General features: G+C 40.6%; 3 protein-coding genes and 1 non-coding gene across 9 annotated transcripts; 1 reads left to right on the top strand and 3 right to left on the bottom strand.

Annotated features, from left to right (window-relative positions):
* Positions 1-290: 290 nt before the first annotated feature.
* Positions 291-21,878, top strand: bnip2 (BCL2 interacting protein 2). Of its 6 annotated transcripts, XM_035156335.2 has the most exons (12): positions 292-1,327; positions 4,006-4,101; positions 4,239-4,306; positions 4,818-4,994; positions 7,499-7,681; positions 7,893-7,995; positions 8,074-8,205; positions 8,741-8,827; positions 9,294-9,392; positions 10,159-10,194; positions 11,781-11,808; positions 13,741-13,795. In XM_035156335.2, exons 1-11 carry the CDS (start codon positions 960-962, stop codon positions 11,791-11,793), a joined length of 1,362 nt encoding a protein of 453 aa, XP_035012226.1. In that variant the 5' UTR covers positions 292-959; the 3' UTR covers positions 11,794-11,808; positions 13,741-13,795. The 6 variants fall into 6 exon arrangements, with proteins under 6 accessions (XP_035012222.1, XP_035012220.2, XP_035012226.1 ...); XM_035156331.2 differs by lacking the exons at positions 11,781-11,808; positions 13,741-13,795 and adding an exon at positions 21,254-21,878 and having other exon boundaries at positions 291-1,327; XM_035156330.2 differs by lacking the exon at positions 11,781-11,808 and having other exon boundaries at positions 13,741-14,328.
* LOC118109307 (beta-1,3-galactosyl-O-glycosyl-glycoprotein beta-1,6-N-acetylglucosaminyltransferase 3) lies at positions 15,115-16,901 on the bottom strand. Its single transcript, XM_035156337.2, has one exon. The coding sequence runs from the start codon at positions 16,853-16,855 to the stop codon at positions 15,572-15,574; it is 1,284 nt and encodes a 427-aa protein (XP_035012228.2). The 5' UTR covers positions 16,856-16,901; the 3' UTR covers positions 15,115-15,571.
* Positions 18,625-19,981, bottom strand: LOC118109306. The gene is made up of 3 exons (XR_007032704.1): positions 19,942-19,981; positions 19,470-19,665; positions 18,625-18,799 (listed from the first exon to the last, which is right to left on the bottom strand). It is a non-coding gene; the product is annotated as an uncharacterized LOC118109306 (transcript).
* Positions 21,879-22,537: 659 nt separating the features above from the next.
* On the bottom strand, positions 22,538-24,459 carry LOC124851859 (beta-1,3-galactosyl-O-glycosyl-glycoprotein beta-1,6-N-acetylglucosaminyltransferase 3-like). The gene has a single exon (XM_047339725.1). It carries the CDS (start codon positions 24,408-24,410, stop codon positions 23,127-23,129), a length of 1,284 nt encoding a protein of 427 aa, XP_047195681.1. The 5' UTR covers positions 24,411-24,459; the 3' UTR covers positions 22,538-23,126.
* Between the last annotated feature and the right edge of the window lie 98 nt (positions 24,460-24,557).

Here is a 24,557-nt window from a genome sequence, read left to right as displayed (position 1 = left end):
TACCTTTTGCATTTTTAGTTTTGCAAATTGAGGCAGCTTAAAACTTTATTATTCAGGTAGTGAAAACAAAGTATTATTTACGATGATAATGTAATGAAAAAATGTTTTGTATCGTGAGAGGAGGCAGATACAAACTTTATTATTCAGGGAGTGAAAACAGATTATTTGTACGATTAAAATGCAAAGTAAACCCGCGAACTTTATAGTAACATTAGATACGTACCTGAAGTAGACAAACCTGGCAACCCCCGTAGAAGGCTGGCTACACGTAGCAGGAGACGCTAGCTACGTAACGGAATGCGTCAGTTACGTAGCTAGCGTTGTTAGCAAATAACAGTCTTCTGTTGTTACGTTGCTCGTAGACCCGGTTAGTTAAATCTACTTACTATACTTACTTAGTCCTGTACGCGGCTCCGTGTGGCGGCTGGGTCGCGGCTGGCAGCTGTCGCGTCTTCACCGTGCGGACTGTAGCCGGCGTCATGTGGACAACATTAGCTTGGGATTCGCTGCGGCTGAAGTAGCTAACTGTAGCGGGCGGGCTAGCGTGCAGGAGGACAGTGTGACTCGGAGGGAGGAAGGAAGCTGATAAGTTGGATCACCGCGCGCCGCCGCTTATGCAAAGCCAGCGCACTTTTTGTCCCGACTCCCGAGTTCACCGTGTGACGCATGCAGAAGAGGTGACTTTCTGCTTAGCCCCGGGTGACATTTAGCACGGTTTTGGTTTCTTGAGAAATCGCAGTTAGATGGCGTAGCTGGCTGTCAGCATCGGTCACCCCCCCACCCGGCTAGCTGTACAGCGGGGAAGAGCTAGCACGGTAGCCTCAAACTTCTCGAGAAGTTGTGCAAGTCAGGTAGAGCGATCATCTGACTGATTTAAAGCGACGATCAGATCGGTGTTATAAACGTGTCACTGACGGACTCTCTCCGCGCCCAACCCGCCCCAGCCACAGGACAGGTTCATGGCATCGGACGTGATAGAGAGTGAAGCCGTGCTAAAGGGGGTAGGTGATATGAATTTGAACAATAGCAACCCAGACTGTGTCACACCCAGGACGACTCACGATGAGCGGGGAGACAAACTGGCCTCCAGCCCCTCGCCTTCTGGGGTGTCGGGAGAAGGCAATGGGGAGGAAGTGGAGGATTTACAAAGTAGCCCGGTGCCTCCTGTCAAAAATGGCGAAGAGGCACTTCTAGAGAGTCCAGCCAAAACAAGAGGTACGCCACAGGAAAGGACGACTCCAGACAACGAGCAGAAACAGCCTGGAGCAAGAAGCTCTACCCCGGTGAGCCTGCCCCAGCCACGTTCACCGCCTGGACCCATTGGAAGGTCTGTATATGTGGACATTTTCTTTTTCTTTCATGCGTGTTGTGCGACTTAAACATACGATCTCCTCCGTCCAGACTCCAGCACCGGATCTAAATGACTGTGTGACTAAGTGTCTGTGAGTGTTTTCCAATGCGCTGCATGTGAAAGTTATTTGACATGTCACTGCCAGCCCTCCTCCAGCCTGACACCAGTGCTAATTGCTGGTATTAGCTATGCTGGGCCCTTCCCATTAAGGGAGGAGATATCCAAACCTTTTGGCATGTTCATGTCTTTAGACTGTCCAGAAAAGCAGGTAATTTAGCGAGTTACACTGAGGTTGGTATGGTATTGACTTGTTGAACTTTATGAAGGGGGCAGAGACAAATCTGTTCAGTCGATTATAATTTAGTCTCACAAATAACAAGACTAGGCTAGGACATCAAAAATGAAAACTCAGTCGATTCAACACTTTTCTCATTCAATCTAAAAAAACAAACAGGGAATCAGAGTTTTAGAACTTGTGTGTTTAGGGCTTTTTAATTTCCTGCGTGATATTTTATAGATGTAATAGTGTGTAATGGTGTCTGAGCAACATCACATATATACAGCATTTAGCTGATGATGACTACGTGATCCTAATTGAACCAGAGTGGAACCTGTAGTGAAATGCACATACAAGTTTTCACATCATGGAGATGCCACTTCAACAACCTTTCTTCTCCTGAACATACTTGAGCTTTGTTTGAAAGATTAAGATGGCAGAATAGATTTTAAACCTCATTACCAGAAGTATTCAACTTGGAGAGTGCTTCACTTAGGCCAAAATGGGTCGCTCTTTAGACACAAACAGATTTGCGTATCATGGAGACTTTCATAAGCTGTAGACCATGCCATGGGAACCCACGACTGTCTTAGTGCCAGTCCAAAGTGCTTGTATTGTAGTGTTATTAAGAAGTTAAATGCAAATATAAGGTTATGGTTGTGGTAAAGTAACGTTCCCTTCCCTTTTAATCTTGAACATGGGACATAATAAGAAGAGTTGTAACAGCAAACAATATGATACCATGAAGACAGATGAGAAAAGAAAAATGACTCCTCATTAAACTTAAACATATCGATCAACTCATCAGATCATCATCTTTATACAGAATTACCATATTTTTGACATTTCTTTAAAGAGGTTAGCATTTAATATGTGAAATATCATGATGTCAGCATAATCACAATCAGTGATCTCAAATCACTGATCTGCGTCTTAATTGAGGTCACCATTAAGTACATTACATTACATTATCAGTACATTATTTTATTTTTTAAAACTGACCTATTTTTCATTATTCCGCCTGTAGTCTCTAATGTGGCTGATTCCACTTCCATGCAGCCAGGTCCCCAACACACTTTGATTTCAAAGCTATCTTTCCAGGAAACCACATTCCTATGGCACTCATAACTCGCTCATTTGAGTTTGAGATATAATGTGGTGATTAGCGCTATACATAAGCAAACAGCTAAACTGATGCCTTATGAAATGTTGAGTACCGAATGCCTTGAATGTTTGATTGTCTGGGAGCACAAATAACAGGCGTGTGTGTGCTTTATGCATCAAAGGGAGCTCTGTACAGCAAAGATAAAGATACCTCAATCAGCATTCGTAAGGAGCCTTATGGTTTATGCCTAAGCCCTTAACACAAGCTCGTAAGCTTTTCAAACAGCCATTGATCTGATTATGTGGCCAGCAGCAAGCCTTCACTCTCGAGGAGACAACTGGAAAAGGACTGCATTTATATCCCATGTTAGTCTTCAACACTCGCAGTGCTTTACACTGCAGTTACTACTGCTGTGTATAATGCTGCTAATTTACTCATCCATTCACACTACGATGGCACAGCCAACAGGTAAATTGGGCCTGACCTCCCTGTGAGTGAATGGCCCCTCCTGAGCCACAGCCACCCACAAGTCAGGATTAAGAATCATGTCGTGATTGGCACTGCGTCTGCTCAGTACCTGGTTCCACAAGGTGCCATGGTTGTTTTTTGGAGTACTTGTCACAGTTAAGAACCACATGCTGCTTGGTATGTCGACACAAGCAAAGGTCCTTCCTGACTCTATGTAATGTTAAGTAATGGGCAGGGTTGGCCACAGCAAAATGAAAAGCAGATACTATCCTTTATTTGACAGCAGGCATCTGAAGTTTGCATTTAAGGCAAAATGTTTTTTCCCAAACTTTGTTTACATGTACATGAGTTACACTTCAGGTAGAATTAAGACTTAGCATTTGTTAACATAATTTATCATATTTATAATTTATGACCTGAAGAACCCCACTCTTATTTGCAGAGTTAATTATGTGCTTTTGTGCCGCTACAGTCAAGTGTGTCCATTATCTTTTTCATGTTCATAACCAGTAACGTCTTAAAGGTTTTTGTAGCAGAGGTATTAACCCAAGAACAGAAATTGCATTTGACTCTAAGTAGATCAATAGGACTTCAGTGTTCCCCCCCATAATCCTTTTAGGATTGTACAAGTCACAAGCAAGTGCTGACAGATAACAGACCGTATACGGATTTAGTTTGTTACAGATAATCTTTGCTCGCCCTGCTCTTGATACTACTACATTTGTAGTACAAGAGAGCCCTTCAGTGAGTTTAAAAAGAAACCATTAAACATAAACTTAACCTTTTTTGTGCTTTCTTATCCAGTTTTGAGCGCCAAGAGTCAGTCGCCACAACAGAAGCCCGCTTACGCATGGAAGGAGTGGAACTTAAGGAAGAGTGGCAGGATGAGGACTTTCCACGGTATTGTTTCAATCAGTCATTGATGATAATAGTATGGCTCACGGTTCACAGCTTTTGTGTCGCATGTTTGTGTTTTAAAAGTCACATGAACCGTAGACCTACTGACAACCTGATCACACCTCCTGTTTTGTTATTAGGCCCCTACCAGAGGAGGAGGAGCTTGAAGATGAACTTTTTGCTGGGACGTCTGAGGAGAGAGACCCGGGTAATGAAAACAGAATAGTATATGGTGCATTTAAAGATATTATTATATTAAGGACATGTCAAGATATTGTCAAGTCTATCTTCAAATGTACATGCTGACATGAGTACCTTGAGAGGTACTGCATTGCTGCAATCATTCCTGTACTTTGTTGTTCAGTCTCCCTTGTGCCAAAATGAACTCAAAAGTTCAGCTGAAACTAATGTTAGACATCAGCAGTCAGAGTTAGCCAGATCAAAAGAGAGTCTTCCCAACAAAGAACATGAGTACAAAATCTGCGTAGGCAGTACTCTTTTGCTTCGCTACTGGGGAGAGAAAGTAACACAAGGAGACAATTATGTTGTGAAAACTAGCACTGGACGATGCCACTTGATTTGTGCAAACTTCACAAGTACTCTGGATTTGTCCCCAATACCTGAAATTAAAGACTTCCAAGTGTTCTATTATAATAGGCTTTTAAAAAACATAACCTGTATAACAAAGGTGACCATCAATGTCTTGGTATCTACCCCAGATTATGTAATGGACCATGGCAAGAAGCCAAAGAAAAAGCTTTCAGCTCCGAACATCAGCCTGACGTTTGACCGCAGTGAGGGTTCGCTTCTCTCTGATGAGCTGGATGAAAGTACAGAGCTTGACCTTGATGACATTGACACACCCTCAGACAACAGCAATGAGTTTGAATGGGAAGGTAAAGACTTCTTTATATCATGTGGTGACAATGATAGTATTGACAGTATTAGTACTTTTAGAGTAGACTAACCCTGCTTGTTCTAGTTTGTTTAGGTAATACAAAAAAATGTCAAACAACAAAGTTTAAATTGACGTGATTGGGTGGGAACTGCAAAGAAACCTTTAACCTTTGGACCCATAGGTAAAAGTCCAAGGCAATGTTTTATTATTTATTCATTAAAAGTACTTTATTTATTGGCAAGTGATATAAATATAAGTATCTTTTTTTATATCCCGGTTCTCTGAGCTATTGGCATTTCCATTCTTGATTGTACAGGTTTGGGTAGGCAGCTGTCTGCCTAAAGCGTAGCTAAAATATGCTTTGTTGTTTTTTTGTGTTTCCACACTGCTGCCTTCCTCTTTTCCTCTTGGAAGAATTGTTTCCGTTCTCTGCCTGGATACAGGCTGCAGGCCAGCAACAGGTTTCTCTTATCCTTGTGGTAAGGTCTCTTGGACAGCACCTGTTTCATAAGTCAATCAACCCCTTATTGTCCAGATTATTTTCCGTCTTCGGTCGTTCAAACAAATCAGTGGGTGTTTCACGTGTCATACCTTTTCATTTGCACTCAGTATTTTTGTGCATGTTATTTTTCCTTTACTTTTCCTGAAATTTCCCTGCATTTGAGAAAATAATCAAGCAATATCGACACATGGGTTAAATTGTGGTCATCAGATTGGTGCCATTTTTACATTTGCTAATCTGTGCTGATTATTGGTCATTGTGTCACATTTTACAAGGTATTGCACATCACAAGAAATGGCACAATAAATTAATACATTATAACGATTCTTGAACCGAAATCGAACCGAAATCGTTGTCCAGAAGATATGTGAAGACGTCTCCCGGCCCAATCCCACACTCTGCCACAGCAGCAGGTGCAGTCTGTTGCATGTGTGCCTATGAGCGTTAATCACAAGCCTGCATAATCTGAACCAACACACAGAAGAAACTAGTAGCTTCAGAGCAATCGTCTGTTTTACCTTTGCAAAAGCGTGTCACGTTTACTTTCCCGAGTTGTTGGTTTATGAAGCTGCGGTAAAACCCAGAAGGGATTATTTTAGTTTTATCTGTGTTTTGTTGTTTGAACTGGGTTGGACTGAACTATGTTGGGCTTGTGAGGGAGACTGACACAGACTTTGTAAATATACAGGTTGAACTCTGGACGTTGAGACTATGGGAGACCCACATTCACACACCCTCACCTCTTTTTTTCCTTTTCTTTGGTTATTTTTGTTTAAGTAGTTTTATGTGAAGTCAAGTCCAATATGTTCTTTAGTGTTCTTCTCTTTTCTGCTCCAAACGTTGATGTATGAACCAAACCGTGGCTCTAAAACCGAGGTCCGAAGCGAATCGTGGATTTGGAGAATCGTTACAGCCCTGTCATCTAATATAAAAATGTGCTCCATATTATGTTTCTCATTTTACCACTGAATTTGCACCATATTCTTTTACTGTTAAATTAAATTTTAACAGTAAAACAAGCATTATCTCAAGGCACTTTACATATTAGGCAGAGACCTTAAAAATGATACAGAAGCTCCCACAATGAGCAAGCACTAAAGCACTGTGGGGGAAAAGACTCCCTGATGAATCGGAAGAAACCTCTAGCAGAACCAGACTTGATGTGGGCGGCCATCTGCCTCGACTGGTTGGGATGACCGGTGGGAGTAACTATCACATTTAAGCTCTGTCAGACTGGTTGTTATAATGAAAATGATAAGTGATATTTATATATGTAATGATGATAGCGGAGAGAGAGACAAATTAGAATCTGATAAGTTACTCGAAAATGATTTAATTAAGGATAAACCTACTGGTGATGAAGTTACCAGTATGTCTGTCGACACATCAATTTTCTTTCTGTTTCTGAAGCAGAACTTGAACTTCTCCTGATTACTTACTTATTTTCAGCTCAAATGTATATACATATAGAAGAGTTGTGATCTCAGACTTGTAAGTACGTATACGTACGTGGAATGCGCTCTACATAAGAAACCCTGATCAACGTCTGTATTCGATATATTTAGGGAATGTGCCGCTCAATGAAGAGCTTCATGAAAGTGTGGTGGTGTGATTTGGTTGTATTTTTCCCTTTTTTTTTCCATCATTGCCTGCTGCATGCTTTACATACATGATCATTTGAACATTAGACTTTATGACTCCTTCATCATTAAGCTATATATCCCCCAAAAAAGAGCAGAATGTCTCACATATCTGAAGAAGTAGTGCGTCACTAGACGCATTTGGCTGAGAAAGTTATTTCCATTCATCATTTCTCCCATGAAATTTTAGATATTCCCTCAGGAAAAGGCTGACCTTAATAGAAGACTAAGCGAGAATTAATTGAACCACAAAGCAATAATTCAATCAAAACAGATGTAATTTGATTAAACCAAGCAACTCTCAGATCCAGTGGCTACATTATCCATGCTGTGTGTTTTAAAATGCGTCTTCTCCTTTAGACGATCTCCCAAAACCAAAAACCACCGAGCTGCTTCAGAAAGGTGTGGAGTCGGTTCAGGACTTATCGGCCTCGGAGGAAAGGGAGGAGGGTCGACGCTGGAGGGTGTTTCGTTTCGGAGACCAGGAACACAGAGTGGACATGAAAGCCATTGAACCTTACAAGAGGGTTATCAGCCATGGAGGTCAGTGGCATATTATATTCATATACATTAGCACAGTCACATAAATACAGCAATTTAATTGTAAGTATATTTCATTTTGTTCGATTATGAATCGTTAAATCTACTTTTCTTTTAATACCAAGCAAACTTTTTTTTTTTTACAAAGACTTGATACTGAAAATGTTATTTTGATACTGGAACATCAATTTGTAACATTTGACTTTCACTGCAGGTTACTATGGAGACGGTTTGAATGCCATAATTGTGTTTGCTGTCTGCTTTATGCCTGAGAGCAATCAACCAAATTATAGATACATCATGGACAATTTATTCAAGTGAGTGTTTATTTGAATTCCTTTGGCCTTGTGAGCAAACATTTAAGGGCCGTCACTAATGGGATTTTCTTGTCTCAGGTATGTCATTGGCACACTGGAGCTTTTGGTTGCTGAGAACTATATGATAGTGTATTTGAATGGGGCGACCTCTCGGAAAAAGATGCCAACTGTCGGCTGGCTCAGAAAGTGTTATCAGCAGATTGATAGGAGGTGAGTCATAAGCCGTTTTCAGACATGAACTCCGGAGAGTGTCCGCACAATTAGGTCTTGCCTTTCACGTATGATCGACGTAGCATTGTTGTGAATGCTACGACGCATTCACAACAATGCTACGTTGATCACATTGACCTCATGTTTCTGTGAATGTGATGTATCAGTACTGCCCATAGGGAATTTCATTACATCAATTACAACAATTCACTATGACTCATGGATGACCTGATTAGAATTTGTTGGTCAACCCTCGGGTCAATCCTCCGGCGAGTCCCTTGTTTTTGAGCTCACTTGGACATTGTCCGGAGTTTTTCCTTGAGGCTGGCAGGAGAAAGTCTGGAGCCTCTCACCCGGACATTTTTGTTTTCACATACAGCCCTTCTGGATGATTTTAGGAGATTACCCGGAGTTCAGTGCATGTCTGGAAAGCAGCTCTAGTGGTCAACACTCAACACGAATAGAAACGGCATCAATATGTTCATGCTGTGATTTCACTTTTACTTTAAAAAGTAACCAATTTCTATTTCTGCAGGTTAAGAAAGAACTTGAAGTCTTTGATAATTGTCCATCCGTCTTGGTTTATTCGCACCCTGCTGGCACTCACAAAACCTTTCATAAGGTAACTGTTTTATATCAGAATGATTCAATCAAGACCTTTGTGTATCCTTGAGGCTATGTTCGTTCTAATATGGTTTTATTTTTAAGCAAACTGTCTTTTTCCAGATGAGCAGTTTTGCTCCATATCAGAAATTATCTCTATCCTTACTTGCCCAACTGACAACGCATATCACATGACCATTCGCGCAGATTGGTCATACCTGTACTGGTGTAAAAAAGAATCAGGTTGTCTACTCTGTAGTTGGGCGCTTATAGGGCTGGTCAATAAAACATTATCAATAATTATTGTAATATAATTTTCATCAATGCCAATATAACATAAGTTAAATAATTATCAATATAATGCTTATTCATTGTGAAAGCAAAGTGAGGAGGTCTAACACATTATTGATCTACCTCAGATTTATAAAATGCGTATTATTATGAACGTAGCCTGAGATTCACACATTTTCTTCTTCTCTTCACAGCACCAAATTTAGTCAGAAAATCAAGTATGTGTACAGCTTGACAGACCTCGCAGGGCTGGTTCCTATGGAGTATGTGTCCATACCAGATTGTATCAAGCAGTAAGTATGTTTTACTCTACCACACCAGCATTTCCCAAGTTTGTCTTCAACGAGATTTAATGTACATGGCAGTTAACATATGATGTATGTGAGTTAAACTTGTTTGGGTGATATGGAAAAAATATATATACTCTTGAAAACTCGGGGTGGTTTTTGGCTGAGCGGTACGTGTCCCTGATAGAATCATATGTGAACCTAGTGATTCAGACCATTGCAGTGGAAATATATATGACCGCTCACATGAATTAGTAAATAAAATTAGTAAAGTAAAAAAAAAAAAAGGTAAATAAAAGAACAGGACCACAAAAGAATAGGCTGCCTTCCATCTTCTATAAAATTCATTCACCAAACCTGCAATAAACACCGTTTAATGATCCCTCTAAATTCATCTGGCTCATCGTTGCCGTTTTTTCCTTTAATTGCTTCGCAAATTCTAGTTGGCATTGTCCCTTATGTGGCCTACACTGCCATAAGGCGAAGACCTCAAATATTTAAACATTTTCTTTTGTAAAAGAATATATTATGAGGTATTTAAGCAATAACCTTTACTGATATGCATAACTGTTGAGCTCATGCTGAGACATTACGGATGCTGTATTCTTCCTTGATGTGGCTTAACCCGAGGCAGGTCTTGTTTTCTCGTGGCGTTTGAAAAAGACCTCGGCACAAATATATCAAAAAAGGTTTTTTGCTCTTTTGGATGTTTGGTTGCTGTTGGCTGTGTATTTCTCTTTTCCTTAACTTCATTTCCCTGCCCCCTCTTAAGGTTTGACGACGAAAAAAACAGGAATAGCCGTAAAAGGTATTTGCACTTTCACCCAGGATCAGTGTCAGTTTTTTTTCTAGAGCTCGACCGATTTACTGGTTGGCCAATGTTAGCCTTGTTGTGCTGTCAGCATTTATGTTTGTCGACATGCACCAATATGAAAAATTGGATTTTACAGGATAAACGATGCAGAATATAATTGCATTTGTATTAATGCTTTAATTAATTTATTTTCCAGCCGATAATATTTGTATCTGCATCTGTCCCCTACAATCCATATCGGTCGGGCTCTTTTTTTTTTTTGCTTTTCACAAAACTAACAATAAAATTGTATCCATTGGCTTTTAGAAAAGCACCAAGACATCTCATTCTCTCTACTCTTTTTTATTAAATGATACCTTTTGGCCAAAATCCACTGTCCTCTAATTGTATTTTGTATTGTCCAGCATTTTATTCTGAGTAGATTTAGGGCATTCCTAATGAACAGACTGAGTAGCTGCTTGATTGGTTTCCAAAAATAGGTGGCTTGTTGATTGTTTAACTCAACTGTTGCTTTAACAATATCAACTCCCCGAATATGGTTAAATATACCGTGTACGTCTATACAGCTGAGTTGTTTTTTTTTGCCAGATACTGTTGAACTTTATTGTTATGCAGACCTGAGCTGGGCGATTAATTGAATTACAATCATAATTATGGCTTCCAACGATTATGAAAACAAATAATTGACATAAAACAATTATTATTCCGCGTTTTGTTTTGCAATGAAGCGCTCGTTGCCGGTCTTGCCTTATGACGCACGGGGCACACTGCCTGCGGGAGCAGCGCTTGGCTGCGCCGCGTTATGCTGTGTGAGGTTTCTGCTATAACGACTGTATTTCCTTTGATAAAAGTAGGGCTATGCACTCAACTAAATGCTAGGACAATACAGCGGCCCACCATTACAAAATCATTGCTGTGGCTGCTGCAGGATTGCGGCAGACACACATTACAGTCATGGTATTCTTGTACCGTGCTGTATTACCGTGCTGTATTACCTTGCTGCCGCATGACCTCACTCCCCCGCTGACTTGCACTCTCTTTACACGTTAACAATGTGCACCAGCACTAATCAGAGTACTTAAAGTTTTAATTTGTGTTCGTTTTATTTGCCATACAGTTTATGAGATGTGTGTTTAAACACAATGGGGGAAAAAATCCTACATTTTTAGCGCATTGCAGTTCAACTGTCAGTTTGTGTGACGAGCAATGGAGACGAGTAGACACACACACACACACACACACATACACACACACACACACACACACACACACACACACACACACACACACACACACACACACACATACACACTCTCTCTCTCCTTCAGACAGGAGAGAAGTTCTTCCCTGCTCACTCAGGCAGTGTGAAAGCCGAAATGGTTTATTTGTCTTTAAAGTTGAACAAATGTGCTATTTTATAAATATGCAAAGTCAATGAGTAATTATGTTAAATAATCATGATGACAATATTGACCCATATTGATCTTAGACTGAGAAAAATAATGCAGACTGAGTTATTTATTCACACGATTATAAGATGTCAGTAATTCACTCACTTGCATATGTCTTTTTAATACCAGGTTTAAAATTTGATGTTTTTGATGTTGGGTAAGTTTGATCATGCTGATTAGGGTGGACTTGAACTACAAGAAGTGGCTTGTCTTATTCACTGTGGTTTGGCGTTGCACTGTAACCATATCGTCACATGGTTCACCTCAGTAATTCATCCTCACTGAACACCCAGCTTGTTTACTCTCACAGCTCTTTGCATGACTCACTTGCATACCCACTGCCTGCGGATGTTTGGTAATTGTCACAAACCTTTGTCAGCCTTGTTCACGCAAACCGAGATATTCTTCTCATGACTGATGAGTAACGAATGTTCAGTTGCTGAGGTTATTCATTCACAGATATGTCGAGGGATGTTAGAACCCTAAGAGGAAAAAAATAACCAGGCAATTTTCGGGGTCCAAGGGATTGTGGGTTAACATTTAATATTGTGTGTTTTCTCAAGGTGTAAACGGACCCACAGTGAGTTTCACCCCTGTTCCCTGTTTCTAAGTTGACTGACAAACTTGGAAGATGAATGCACTAAAACCTCGCATATTGCCATGGAATTAATCATTAATTAATATTTATAATTAGTAATTGTGTCGGTGTGACACATAAGCTGCGTCTCAATTCAGGGGCTGCATCCTTCAGAGGACACAGTCTACCGAGCCCGCAAAGGAGGTGGTCAAGGCCAGGTAGACCGCGAAGGCAGAACTGAAATGAGACATTATGGTCCAGATGTGTTACTAACCGAACAACATATACCATCATGCATTGCGCTTTCGGTGGAGAGACGAGAGGAGCGAGGGCAGCAGGAACAGCCCGACCTGTGGTACAAATATAAATATTAGCACAGCAGCTCATCACAGCACAAACTGCGGCAAACATAAACATTTAAAATTTAATGTGACATCATTACCGGTGCAGAAAAAAAGCGCAGAGTAATGTCCAAAAGTCTTTTTCTTTTCCTGATGAGCTCACTTTATAGTCTTCTATATAGTAGTCACTGTATAGTGAAGTAGGCAATAGTGAGTGAGTGGGTGATTTGGGACACAGCCAACGTGTCTGTATGTTTCCTCTCCACGTGTCTCAGTCTCACCGTGGCAGCTCTCTCAGCTGCCTTTATTACCAGGGAGAGTAATGCTGTGTTCCATTGCACCTCGGAGAGCGGCCCTCGGAATGACGTCACATCCAAATACACCGAGTTGATAGTGTTCCAGTTGCAAAGGAACATTGATTACTTTAGCCAGCTACCCATTGTTAGCAAAAACTGTTCATAATAACAATTTACGCGGCATTTCACAGATACTAACACCGCCAGGAAGGATCCATTCACTGGAACCTTTGTTTCTCAGGGATTGGAGGAAACATTGAAAGGATCCTTTTTAAATGGGATTGTCCCCTGAATTGAGAAACAGCTGGAGACTGTACATAAAGATAACATGACAGCTCCCCAAAAGTAAAGCCGAATCAGACAGTCTTGATCACCCCCTTCTGGCTGGCTACAGTATAGGTCATAAACCCTGCCTCCTGGACTGTATCACTTTTTGCAGTGTGTTCTGCAGATAATGAAAACTGCATTTCTCTTACAAGGTTTCAGGAGAAGTGAGAATATCATAATGATACAAATTATATAATGGTTTGTATTACCCTCATGTGTTTTAATTTAAAAGCACATGAATAATCAAGGTTGTTCAGGAAGGAAAATGTTAACAGACTTTATTTAATTTTATTTAGATCTATTTTATTGATTTCGTATAAAAGAAATATCTCTGGTGAGTCAAATAAAAAGATATATTTACAGAAATGTTCTCTCACAGAGGAAGAACTCCCTTTTTAAAGGTAGAAATGTAATGATCCCTTTCCAGGATGTGATTGTATGACAAGCGTTTGTGGGAAGTGTAGAAGCCTGTCGTTACTGTGATGATTCATGATCTTCAACCTGTTTGATGACGCAGACACCTGATGGTCTGTTGAATCTGTCTGCAGGATCGACCAGGACATGCACGGCAAAGTGGAGATTGCGGCTGCTGCTGTTCCAGAGTGACAACCCCCCAATTGCCACTTCGAGAGCGATGAAAAATGTTTTGAACCTCGGCCACTCTTAGGTTTTTGTTCTGGGCGACGTGACTGAAGATTTAAATCCGAGCATCAGAAAAGTGCCTTTTTGAAACTGTGCTGCCTGTTACATTGAAACCTTTTGCTGTATTTCTGTGTCAAGCAGCTTGATCTTCAGCATTTTCCCCTCATGCTGTCTGAAATGTTTTTAATCCTTTTTACTTCCTGCCGGTGTATCAAGTCCAACTTAGTTTATTGGTGTTCCCTAGTTACTGTTGTATCTACACTTTATTTAAGGCACTCTTGTTACAAATGGTTGATGCATGCTCTGCTTTATTACATTTAAAATATATATATTTATATTCAAAAGGTGACAAAGGAGAGAAATTAATATATTTTTATGATTGCTCTGATTTTAAACTGCATTTTAGGTCTCTGACCCACTGAGTGGCATTTCATAGAAGTTTTGATGGCACCTTTTTCACTGTTCACTGCTGACGTTCTCTGATAAAATCCTGCCTGGGAAAATAAAGTTTTATTGTTTGCCCTTCACTTGAATGTGCTCTCTTAAAGCAAAGATGTAGGTCTTAACATTACTTTACTCGTTGGCTCTGCTCTTCATATGACTAAAATTATCCTGTTACATCAATGTAATGTAGTTACTTGATCAGATTTCGAGATTTGATTTGTTAATCCTGGATTAGTTATAACAGTGCACTCTTATTTTGAAATAAAAGCAAAATGAGTATGGAGTTGAGACCATGATCACCGTTCCTATAATTGGCAGTCACATGATTTAGATGTGTCTGGAACTCTTCCAGCATACAACTGGGCTGTTCATTATAATACACTCTTGGTAAATATTTGTTCCTGCATTTGTTGAAGGAGGAACTTTGTTCTACATTATGTCCCACAAGTGTTATTTTTCAATCAATCAATCAATCGATTGATTGATTGATTATCTTGTTTCAGCTATGTTGGGCAGTTAATATGGTTTGACTGGGAGTAATGTCTGATCGGTGGGGGTTCCTACTGGAAAAAGGATCAGCAATGAAAAGCTAAAATCTCTTAAGGACAAGCTTTAATGCAAATTACTTTAATTATAAATCAAAAGAGAGCAGGACACAATTAATTCATGTTTTGATTTCACCTGAATATATGTTGGTCCTGATCCAGCTGTCAGTACACTGGTGCACTGAAGCCAATTTGAGCTTAAAGACTTGTTGCTCTAATAACATTTATGATCATCCATTGAACTACATTGTTTTGGATTTTTATTCAAAATAGACCTGTAGTGGTAACATGATGAAGATAATCATATAGCAGCACCAAAGCAATACAGTGACCAATTCCTGAGTATGCGTGGCAGGATTTAAGTCATAGAAACACTGAATCCCATTTTTTAACAAAACTGACAACTGGCAAAACAAGTTGACAGAACTCAGAATCCACTAGATGGTGCCACAAATACACTGATAATAATCCTACACAAAGGCATCAAAGAAATCACATAAAAACATCAGCCATACACATTGTCTATCATATTTAATGCTCAGAACATTCTAAAATTATATAAGATTCATGAAAACAATTATTATTAATGTTAACATCCCATCACAATGGGTAGTATTTTGGAAATACAACAGGAGCATAATATTTAAAGACAACCCAGTTGAAGACCCCTTATGATTTTATACTAGGCCATTTCTTAATGACTATGGAATATATCTTTAATATTATACATTTTACATGATCAAAACCATTACAACATGGTAGAAGATTGACCTTTTAGCAGTGGGTCAAGGCCTGAAGCTCTGAAACGCAATACTGTCTCCAAACATCTGATGGCAATGTCATCAACTTCAACATCAAACTTATTTGCAAGAAGGTGTTGTTGACTCAGCAGCCAGCGGAGGTCACCAGCTCCGTACACACAAATGGCTCGTCTGTAAACACCAGTGCAATGAGGGTACGGATTTCCTTTTTTTATATCACCTGCCAAATAGCCCCACTTCACCACACGAGCGAGGCCTAGCAGGTCTGACAAATCAAACTTGCTGTTGGCAGGCGTCGATCCGGGTACAGAGGGCATCCTCTGTAGAGTGGCCCACAAGTGCTCGTCAGGGCTATATGTGTCCTTCGACCACTCCAGGAGTTTCTGAACCTCTGTGTCCTGCATCACGTGTGTCACAAAGGCTCTTGAGACCACAAAGTAGGCATTCCCTGTGAACATCGGGCTGCTAATTGGCGGGGGACTTTTCATCTCACCTGTCCTGATGACACTGTCGGTGACAATGTGATGATACTGCCAACGGCCTTTCTTGTAGCCTCCAGCCGCCTCAGTCTCCATACTGTTTCTTCCATTTAGGATCTTGAGTATTTTAACCATCTCTCTATTGGTTTTTATAGGGAAGTCGGTCCCACAGGTGTTGAGCAGGTACCTCCACTTTACGGGTGACTTCAACAGATCTGTCATGCAGTTCAGATCTGCTTGCACACGGGACCAGGAGGCATAAATCACCTTTTCTAATTTTGTAGCTATAAACACATTGGGGAAACAGGCAACAATAGCCTCCACAGCCTTCTGAAATTCTTCGGAGGACTTTTGGTCCACGTGCACACAGTAGATGTTTTGAGGTGCATAAACCGCTCGAAGAAGTCGCTCAAACATTTCAATTTTCTCATGGATCACAATGGAGTAGGCAATGGGAAAGTCATTCTCCTCTTCACTGAGAGGCACTGTAATGAAATCTCTCTTTTTAATGTAAGCTGGACAGTCCTTTGTCACATTAAGGTAGAAATCCTCAGAAAACCTCTTCTGCTTTGTCCCAGATGCTAGAAGCTCTTTTAATTTACTCATCTTGCCCTCTGTGTCTCCACTGATGATGGCTAAGCAGACGGGCAGGTCAGTATAGAACTGCTCTGGTATTACAAGATCAGCCGATGACCACTTGCCAGAGCCAGCTTCCCAAAAGACAAATGCAAGGAACATACCCATGGAGATGAGACAAAGGATCCTCAGCTTAGGGCCCTTGTGACACGCCATCCTTACAGAAGCTGTCTCCTTAGATCAGAGGTGATGATTGCCTCAGTGCAGGTTATCTGACTGATCAATGACACTGCCTCGTCAGATAAATGACACCAAACTCTGTCAGGCCTTATTTGCTGTAGGTGTGTCAAATAAAGACAACAAAAGATTACAGCAACATAACCAGCTGTTAAGTAGAACTGAGCGCATTAGGTGGACTTTATTTAATTTATATTTGTATGTACAACAAATCGTACAGATTTTAGTTGTTTAAGTTACATCATCTTTCCACTGTTTCACAAATACCTCTTAAATATCAAGTAAAAAAGGAAGCCATGTACACACATACTGTATACACAGATATATGTATTTATATCTCCTTTCTTCAGTCATAAATGCCTCATCTAAGAATGTGTATTATAAAGACACAGGCACTTTGTAGAATAAACACCAGAACTCAAGAAGAAACATACCACCACATTCTCATCTAAGCATTAACTAAACTATTTTCAATTCACCTGTCAATCTTTGTATTTGTGTGCATTCACAATACATTCCTCACTTAAAGTTCTGGTTTGGATGTATTTAAGATTGATTGAGACAAGTGCTCTCATCCACATCCTGGTCTGCATCAGTGTCCTGCTCATGGATGAAGCTGTAGGCCGATAGACTGATCCACCTCTGCTGGTGTACACCACGTCCACCTCATCTCCGCTGTCCGGCTCAGGCACACCGTGGGGCATGTTGACACTGGCACTGCCGCTCAGTCTTCGTAGCTTTGGCCCCAGCAAAGCTTTTTCCGGGAGTGAGCTTTGACCAAGGCAAAAACAGCCAGAGCCAACCCCAGAGCCAGCAACAGGGAAATAGGTAAGGCAGCTGAGGTGTGATTCAGAGGTCTGGAGGACATGTTCACGTCTGTTCTCGGGTCATCTCTGACTTGCGTTGGGGGCCTCCACACACAGAGCTAGAAGAAAGAAGACAACGGCTTTTAGCAAATTGTATCCAAAGAATCCTGTGTTTTTTATGATGGGTAGAGCTCTACCTGAGCGACTGTCACAAACACAGCAGTCAGTGTCATTCCTCCAGCCTGACAGCAGCGGGCACAGCGGTTCTCCACGGCGTGGAGAGCAGAATCACGGTGACAGGTCAGACACTGGTCTGTTCTGGGGCCAGTACAATGCAGACATGAGCTGTCACATGACTCACAGGTTTCCTGATTTGAAAAAGAGAGTTGGGTTAAATCTTAGTCAGGTACTAAATGCCTCTGAAAAATTGATATCTGATCTTAAGTATTTCTCAATGGATTCAAATGTTCATTATTAGCTGAACAACAACCAGAGATAATCAGTTTTTGTTTGTTTAAGCATTTATTAATTGTTCCATGTTGATAATTACTGGATATGATTTTGTGGTCTGGAAACCAAGAGGGAAACAAATAAATAGGCTTCGTGACTCATAGCTCAGACTGCACCTCATCTGAAAAGTACCGTCCCTCCTCACAACATGGATAGCAAACATTGTCCTTAAGAGTGCTGCCCCAGTCACACGTCAGGCAGCTCTGAGGTGAGGCATCTGCAAATGCACATGCACAATAGAGTGTCAGTTTATGTAAAGTCAAACAGAAATCACCCGGGTTGACACATTTTTATTGCCCATCTTGGCAGGTCTCACTATACCTTTGATCTCAATGGGATAATCCAGGTTAAACAATGGTTAAATTAAGTAAATATTAGTATTAACAGTTCCTAAGTATGTACCCATGCAGGTCTGACAGCTCGTGTGCACTGTTCGCACATGTCATGGAGCTGATAGAAGCGGTGCGGGCAGCTCTCAACGCACAGCTTGGTGCCTTGCAGCTCCAGGAGGGGAGGCGGACAGGCCCTGCAGGAATCGGGCCCTGGTCCTGTACACAGCTCACAGGACTGGTCACATTTCTCACAGTGGGATCCGTCTTTGTAATACCTGAAGAAATGCATCAACTTATGAGAATGAGAATTTAGATGGTGAACTCAAAATCACAAAAAAATCATCATGAGCAACTAAATCTTATCTAGGGACAATGAACATAAACTCTTTTGCAGAAATAATCATTTCCAATATTGTTGTATAGGTTTCTTAATGGAGCCTGACCATTATAGATTTTTGGAGGCTGATGCAGATACCAATAAGAATTTCTAATAGCAATATATATCGGTTGACACATACATAAATTAAAATTTGGCAATGATTCCTAAGATGTCGTTATCATTTGACAAAGAAATGTAATAGAGCCTTGATATTTTACAGTCTAACCATACACTTTATTATAAAATCCAATAGGACTCAGTAGAGCAGATTTCACAAGGCCTAACAGTCCCCTTCAATTCAAACAACAGAAACAAATTACACACACTCATAAGTATCAGTCCCCTAAACAGGCCTGTTTTTTTCCTCAGATCCATGAATTATTCCCTGAGAAAACTGTGAAAGTGTCAAAAAACATCCTATCTCACAATGTTATAGAATGTGAAAGAAAATGTGCTTATGGAGAAGCAGAGAAGCCACTCGTAGTTGGTTTTAAGTCAGTGAATGGGTTGTGAAAACTATTCATTCAATAGAGGATGTTGTTATCGTTGATCAGAAATGTCATTACCCTGTGGGACATTGAGTGACACAGAGATGAAGGAGCCGCAGGTGTCCTGGAGACCAAGTTAAGCAATCTCTGGGTGATTCCCCAGTGCAGGTGGAACAAACATGTTCACAAGGCAAACAGAATCCAAGCTCCTGCCCATCAGCTTCCTGCCTTGTGTTGTATGAACCAGCAGGACACTCGCTCACACAGGTCCTGTCTGGAAAGCACACAGATACAGAAGCCATCATTCTGTAGCCAGTTCTCAAGGTGAAATGACGGCATCAACTGCAAACACCCACAAAATCTACAGTGGATTCAGAGAGGAATCAGACTTTCACTTTTTCCCGTTTAATGTTGCAGCCTCATGCTAAAAAAATAAATAATAATAATTTCAGAGATATTTGCAAATACAAGGAAATATTCAGTCTCAAATGCCATTCATACATAAAGATTATAGACTGTTATCTTAGTGTGTAGATCTGCCAAAGCTCACTGTGTAGGTATTTGGGGACGACACATGTCTGGCATTCATCATTGCCTGGCCCCTCACAAGAGTAACAGTGGCGGTGGCAACCCACTCAGCTCTACACTCCCGTCTCGATCATTCAGTTTGCCAAGGAGGTCCAACATTACGGTTTGTTTGTACTGTTATTATTGCATTATTCCTCGCCCAGCACCTCACATCACGCTCTCTTGCTTGTTTACTCTGCTGTCTCAGCTTGCATGGCTCATGTGTCAGCTCCGGCTCAACTTCCACGTTACTCTACTCCAAGTTTACACTAAACCAGCCTTTGAAGTGCTGGAGTTCACTCGTCTGAGTCCGGCTTTTGAGTCCAAAGTGAAGAGTTGTCATTACACCAAAGGGGGAAGCCGGTGCTCAAGTCAGAGAAGCCTTGAGAAAGTGCTCCATTAAAAAGACTCTTGAATGTAAGGTGATGCAGTACAGTGGAAGGGTCCTAGAAAATATTGTCTAGGCTCAACAAAAAAAATCTAGGCAACAGTTTGCATAAATCTTTTTTGAGTAAGGAGAACTTATAAAGAAATTACTTTTAACCAACAAACAAGATTGAGTTCGGGCAATGATATTTTCCTCTGCAATCAAAAGTTGTTGTTTTTTTTCACAGATACTAACACCGCCAGGAAGGATCCATTCACTGAAACCTTTGTTTCTCTGGGATTGGAGGAAAAATTTGAAGGATCCTTTTTAAATGGGATGGTCCCCTGAATTGAGAAACAGCTGGAGACTGTACATAAAGATAACATGACAGCTCCCCAAAAGTAAAGCCGAATCAGACAGTCTTGATCACCTATAGGTCATAAACCCTGCCTCCTGGACTGTATCACTTTTTGCAGTGTGTTCTGCAGATAATGAAAACTGCATTTCTCTTACAAGGTTTCAGGAGAAGTGTGAATATCATAATGATACAAATTATATAATGGTTTGTATTACCCTAATGTGTTTTAATTTAAAAGCACATGAATAATAAAGGTTGTTCAGGAAGGAAAGTGTTAACAGACTTTATTTAATTTTATTTAGATCTATTTTATTGATTTCGTATAAAAGAAATATTTCTGGTGAGTCAAATAAAAAGATATATTTACAGAAATGTTCTCTCACAGAGGAAGAACTCCCTTTTTAAAGGTAGAAATGTAATGATCCCTTTCCAGGATGTGATTGTATGACAAGCGTTTGTGGGAAGTGTAGAAGCCTGTCGTTACTGTGATGATTCATGATCTTCAACCTGTTTGATGTGCTGGCATCCCAGTGACGCAGACACCTGATGGTCTGTTGAATCTGTCTGCAGGATCGACCAGGACATGCACGGCAAAGTGGAGATTGCGGCTGCTGCTGTTCCAGAGTGACAACCCCCCCCCCATTGCCACTTCGAGAGTGATGAAAAATGTTTTGAACCTCGGCCACTCTTAGGTTTTTGTTCTGGGCGACGTGACTGAAGATTTAAATCCGAGCATCAGAAAAGTGCCTTTTTGAAACTGTGCTGCCTGTTACATTGAAACCTTTTGCTGTATTTCTGTGTCAAGCAGCTTGATCTTCAGCATTTTCCCCTCATGCTGTCTGAAATGTTTTTAATCCTTTTTACTTCCTGCCGGTGTATCAAGTCCAACTTAGTTTATTGGTGTTCCCTAGTTACTGTTGTATCTACACTTTATTTAAGGCACTCTTGTTACAAATGGTTGATGCATGCTCTGCTTTATTACATTTAAAATATATATATTTATATTCAAAAGGTGACAAAGGAGAGAAATTAATATATTTTTATGATTGCTCTGATTTTAAACTGCATTTTAGGTCTCTGACCCACTGAGTGGCATTTCATAGAAGTTTTGATGGCACCTTTTTCACTGTTCACTGCTGACGTTCTCTGATAAAATCCTGCCTGGGGAAAATAAAGTTTTATTGTTTGCCCTTCACTTGAATGTGCTCTCTGACTTGTGGAGGGAGGAAGTTTGTGAGAGAAACAGACTAAAGCAAAGATGTAGGTCTTAACATTACTTTACTCGTTGGCTCTGCTCTTCATATGACTAAAATTATCCTGTTACATCAATATAATTTAGTTACTTGATCAGATTTCGAGATTTGATTTGTTAATCCTGGATTAGTTATAACAGTGCACTCTTATTTTGAAATAAAAGCAAAATGAGTATGGAGTTGAGACCATGATCACCGTTCCTATAATTGGCAGTCACATGATTTAGATGTGTCTGGAACTCTTCCAGCATACAACTGGGCTGTTCATTATAATACACTCTTGGTAAATATTTGTTCCTGCATTTGTTGAAGGAGGAACTTTGTTCTACATTATGTCCCACAAGTGTTTATCTTGTTTCAATCAATCAATCGATTGATTGATTGATTGATTATCTTGTTTCAGCTATGTTGGGCAGTTAATATGGTTTGACTGGGAGTAATGTCTGATCGGTGGGGGTTCCTACTGGAAAAAGTGATCAGCAATGAAAAGCTAAAATCTCTTAAGGACAAGCTTTAATGCAAATTACTTTAATTATAAATCAAAAGAGAGCAGGACACAATTAATTCATGTTTTGATTTCACCTGAATATATGTTGGTCCTGATCCAGCTGTCAGTACACTGGTGCACTGAAGCCAATTTGAGCTTAAAGACTTGTTGCTCTAATAACATTTATATTCATCCATTGAACTACATTGTTTTGGATTTTTATTCAAAATAGATCTGTAGTGGTAACATGATGAAGATAATCATATAGCAGCACCAAAGCAATACAGTGACCAATTCCTGAGTATGCATGGCAGGATTTAAGTCATACAAACACTGAATCCCATTTTTTAACAAAACCGACAACTGGCAAAACAAGTTGACAGAACTCAGAATCCACTAGATGGTGCCACAAATACACTGAAATCCTACACAAAGGCATCAAAGAAATCACATAAAAACATCAGCCATACACATTGTCTATCATATTTAATGCTCAGAACATTCTAAAATTATATAAGATTCATGAAAACAATTATTATTAATGTTAACATCCCATCACAATGGGTAGTATTTTGGAAATACAACAGGAGCATAATATTATAAGACAACCCAGTTGAAGACCCCTTATGATTTTATACTAGGCCATTTCTTAATGACTATGGAATATATCTTTAATATTATACATTTTACATGATCAAAACCATTACAACATGGTAGAAGATTGACCTTTTAGCAGTGGGTCAAGGCCTGAAGCTCTGAAACGCAATACTGTCTCCAAACATCTGATGGCAATGTCATCAACTTCAACATCAAACTTATTTGCAAGAAGGTGTTGTTGACTCAGCAGCCAGCGGAGGTCACCAGCTCCGTACACACAAATGGCTCGTCTGTAAACACCAGTGCAATGAGGGTACGGATTTCCTTTTTTTACATCACCTGCCAAATTGCCCCACTTCACCACACGAGCGAGGCCTAGCAGGTCTGACAAATCAAACTTGCTGTTGGCAGGCATCGATCCGGGTACAGAGGGCATCCTCTGTAGAGTGGCCCACAAGTGCTCGTCAGGGCTATATGTGTCCTTCGACCACTCCAGGAGTTTCTGAACCTCTGTGTCCTGCATCACGTGTGTCACAAAGGCTCTTGAGACCACAAAGTAGGCATTCCCTGTGAACATCGGGCTGCTAATCGGCGGGGGACTTTTCATCTCATCTGTCCTGATGACACTGTCGGTGACAATGTGATGATACTGCCAACGGCCTTTCTTGTAGCCTCCAGCCGCCTCAGTCTCCATACTGTTTCTTCCATTTAGGATCTTGAGTATTTTAACCATCTCTCTATTGGTTTTTATAGGGAAGTCGGTCCCACAGGTGTTGAGCAGGTACCTCCACTTTACGGGTGACTTCAACAGATCTGTCATGCAGTTCAGATCTGCTTGCACACGGGACCAGGAGGCATAAATCACCTTTTCTAATTTTGTAGCTATAAACACATTGGGGAAACAGGCAACAATAGCCTCCACAGCCTTCTGAAATTCTTCAGAGGACTTTTGGTCCACGTGCACACAGTAGATGTTTTGAGGTGCATAAACCGCTCGAAGAAGTCGCTCAAACATTTCAATTTTCTCATGGATCACAATGGAGTAGGCAATGGGAAAGTCATTCTCCTCTTCACTGAGAGGCACTGTAATGAAATCTCTCTTTTTAATGTAAGCTGGACAGTCCTTTGTCACATTAAGGTAGAAATCCTCAGAAAACCTCTTCTGCTTTGTCCCAGATGCTAGAAGCTCTTTTAATTTACTCATCTTGCCCTCTGTGTCTCCACTGATGATGGCTAAGCAGACGGGCAGGTCAGTATAGAACTGCTCTGGTATTACAAGATCAGCCGATGGCCACTTGCTAGAGCCAGCTTCCCAAAAGACAAATGCAAGGAACATACCCATGGAGATGAGACAAAGGATCCTCAGCTTAGGGCCCTTGTGACACGCCATCCTTACAGAAGCTGTCTCCTTAGATCAGAGGTGATGATTGCCTCAGTGCAGGTTACCTGACTGATCAATGACACTGCCTCATCAGATAAATGACACCAAACTCTGTCAGGCCTTATTTGCTGTAGGTGTGTCAAATAAAGACAACAA

This window comes from Hippoglossus stenolepis, chromosome 5, assembly GCF_022539355.2.
Source record: "Hippoglossus stenolepis isolate QCI-W04-F060 chromosome 5, HSTE1.2, whole genome shotgun sequence".
NCBI lineage: Eukaryota > Metazoa > Chordata > Actinopteri > Pleuronectiformes > Pleuronectidae > Hippoglossus > Hippoglossus stenolepis.
This window is presented reverse-complemented; position numbering and strand designations above follow the sequence as displayed.

Excerpts from the sequence above, each read along its gene's own strand:
- LOC124851859 (XM_047339725.1), bottom strand. The coding sequence starts at position 24,410 with ATGGCGTGTCACAAGGGCCCTAAGCTGAGGATCCTTTGTCTCATCTCC.
- bnip2 (XM_035156329.2), top strand. The coding sequence starts at position 960 with ATGGCATCGGACGTGATAGAGAGTGAAGCCGTGCTAAAGGGGGTAGGT. Across the intron at positions 8,206-8,740 it reads TATCAGCAGATTGATAGGAG|GTTAAGAAAGAACTTGAAGT; the intron begins GTGAGTCATAAG and ends CTATTTCTGCAG. Across the intron at positions 9,393-10,158 it reads ATACCAGATTGTATCAAGCA|GTTTGACGACGAAAAAAACA; the intron begins GTAAGTATGTTT and ends CCCCCTCTTAAG.
- LOC118109307 (XM_035156337.2), bottom strand. The coding sequence starts at position 16,855 with ATGGCGTGTCACAAGGGCCCTAAGCTGAGGATCCTTTGTCTCATCTCC.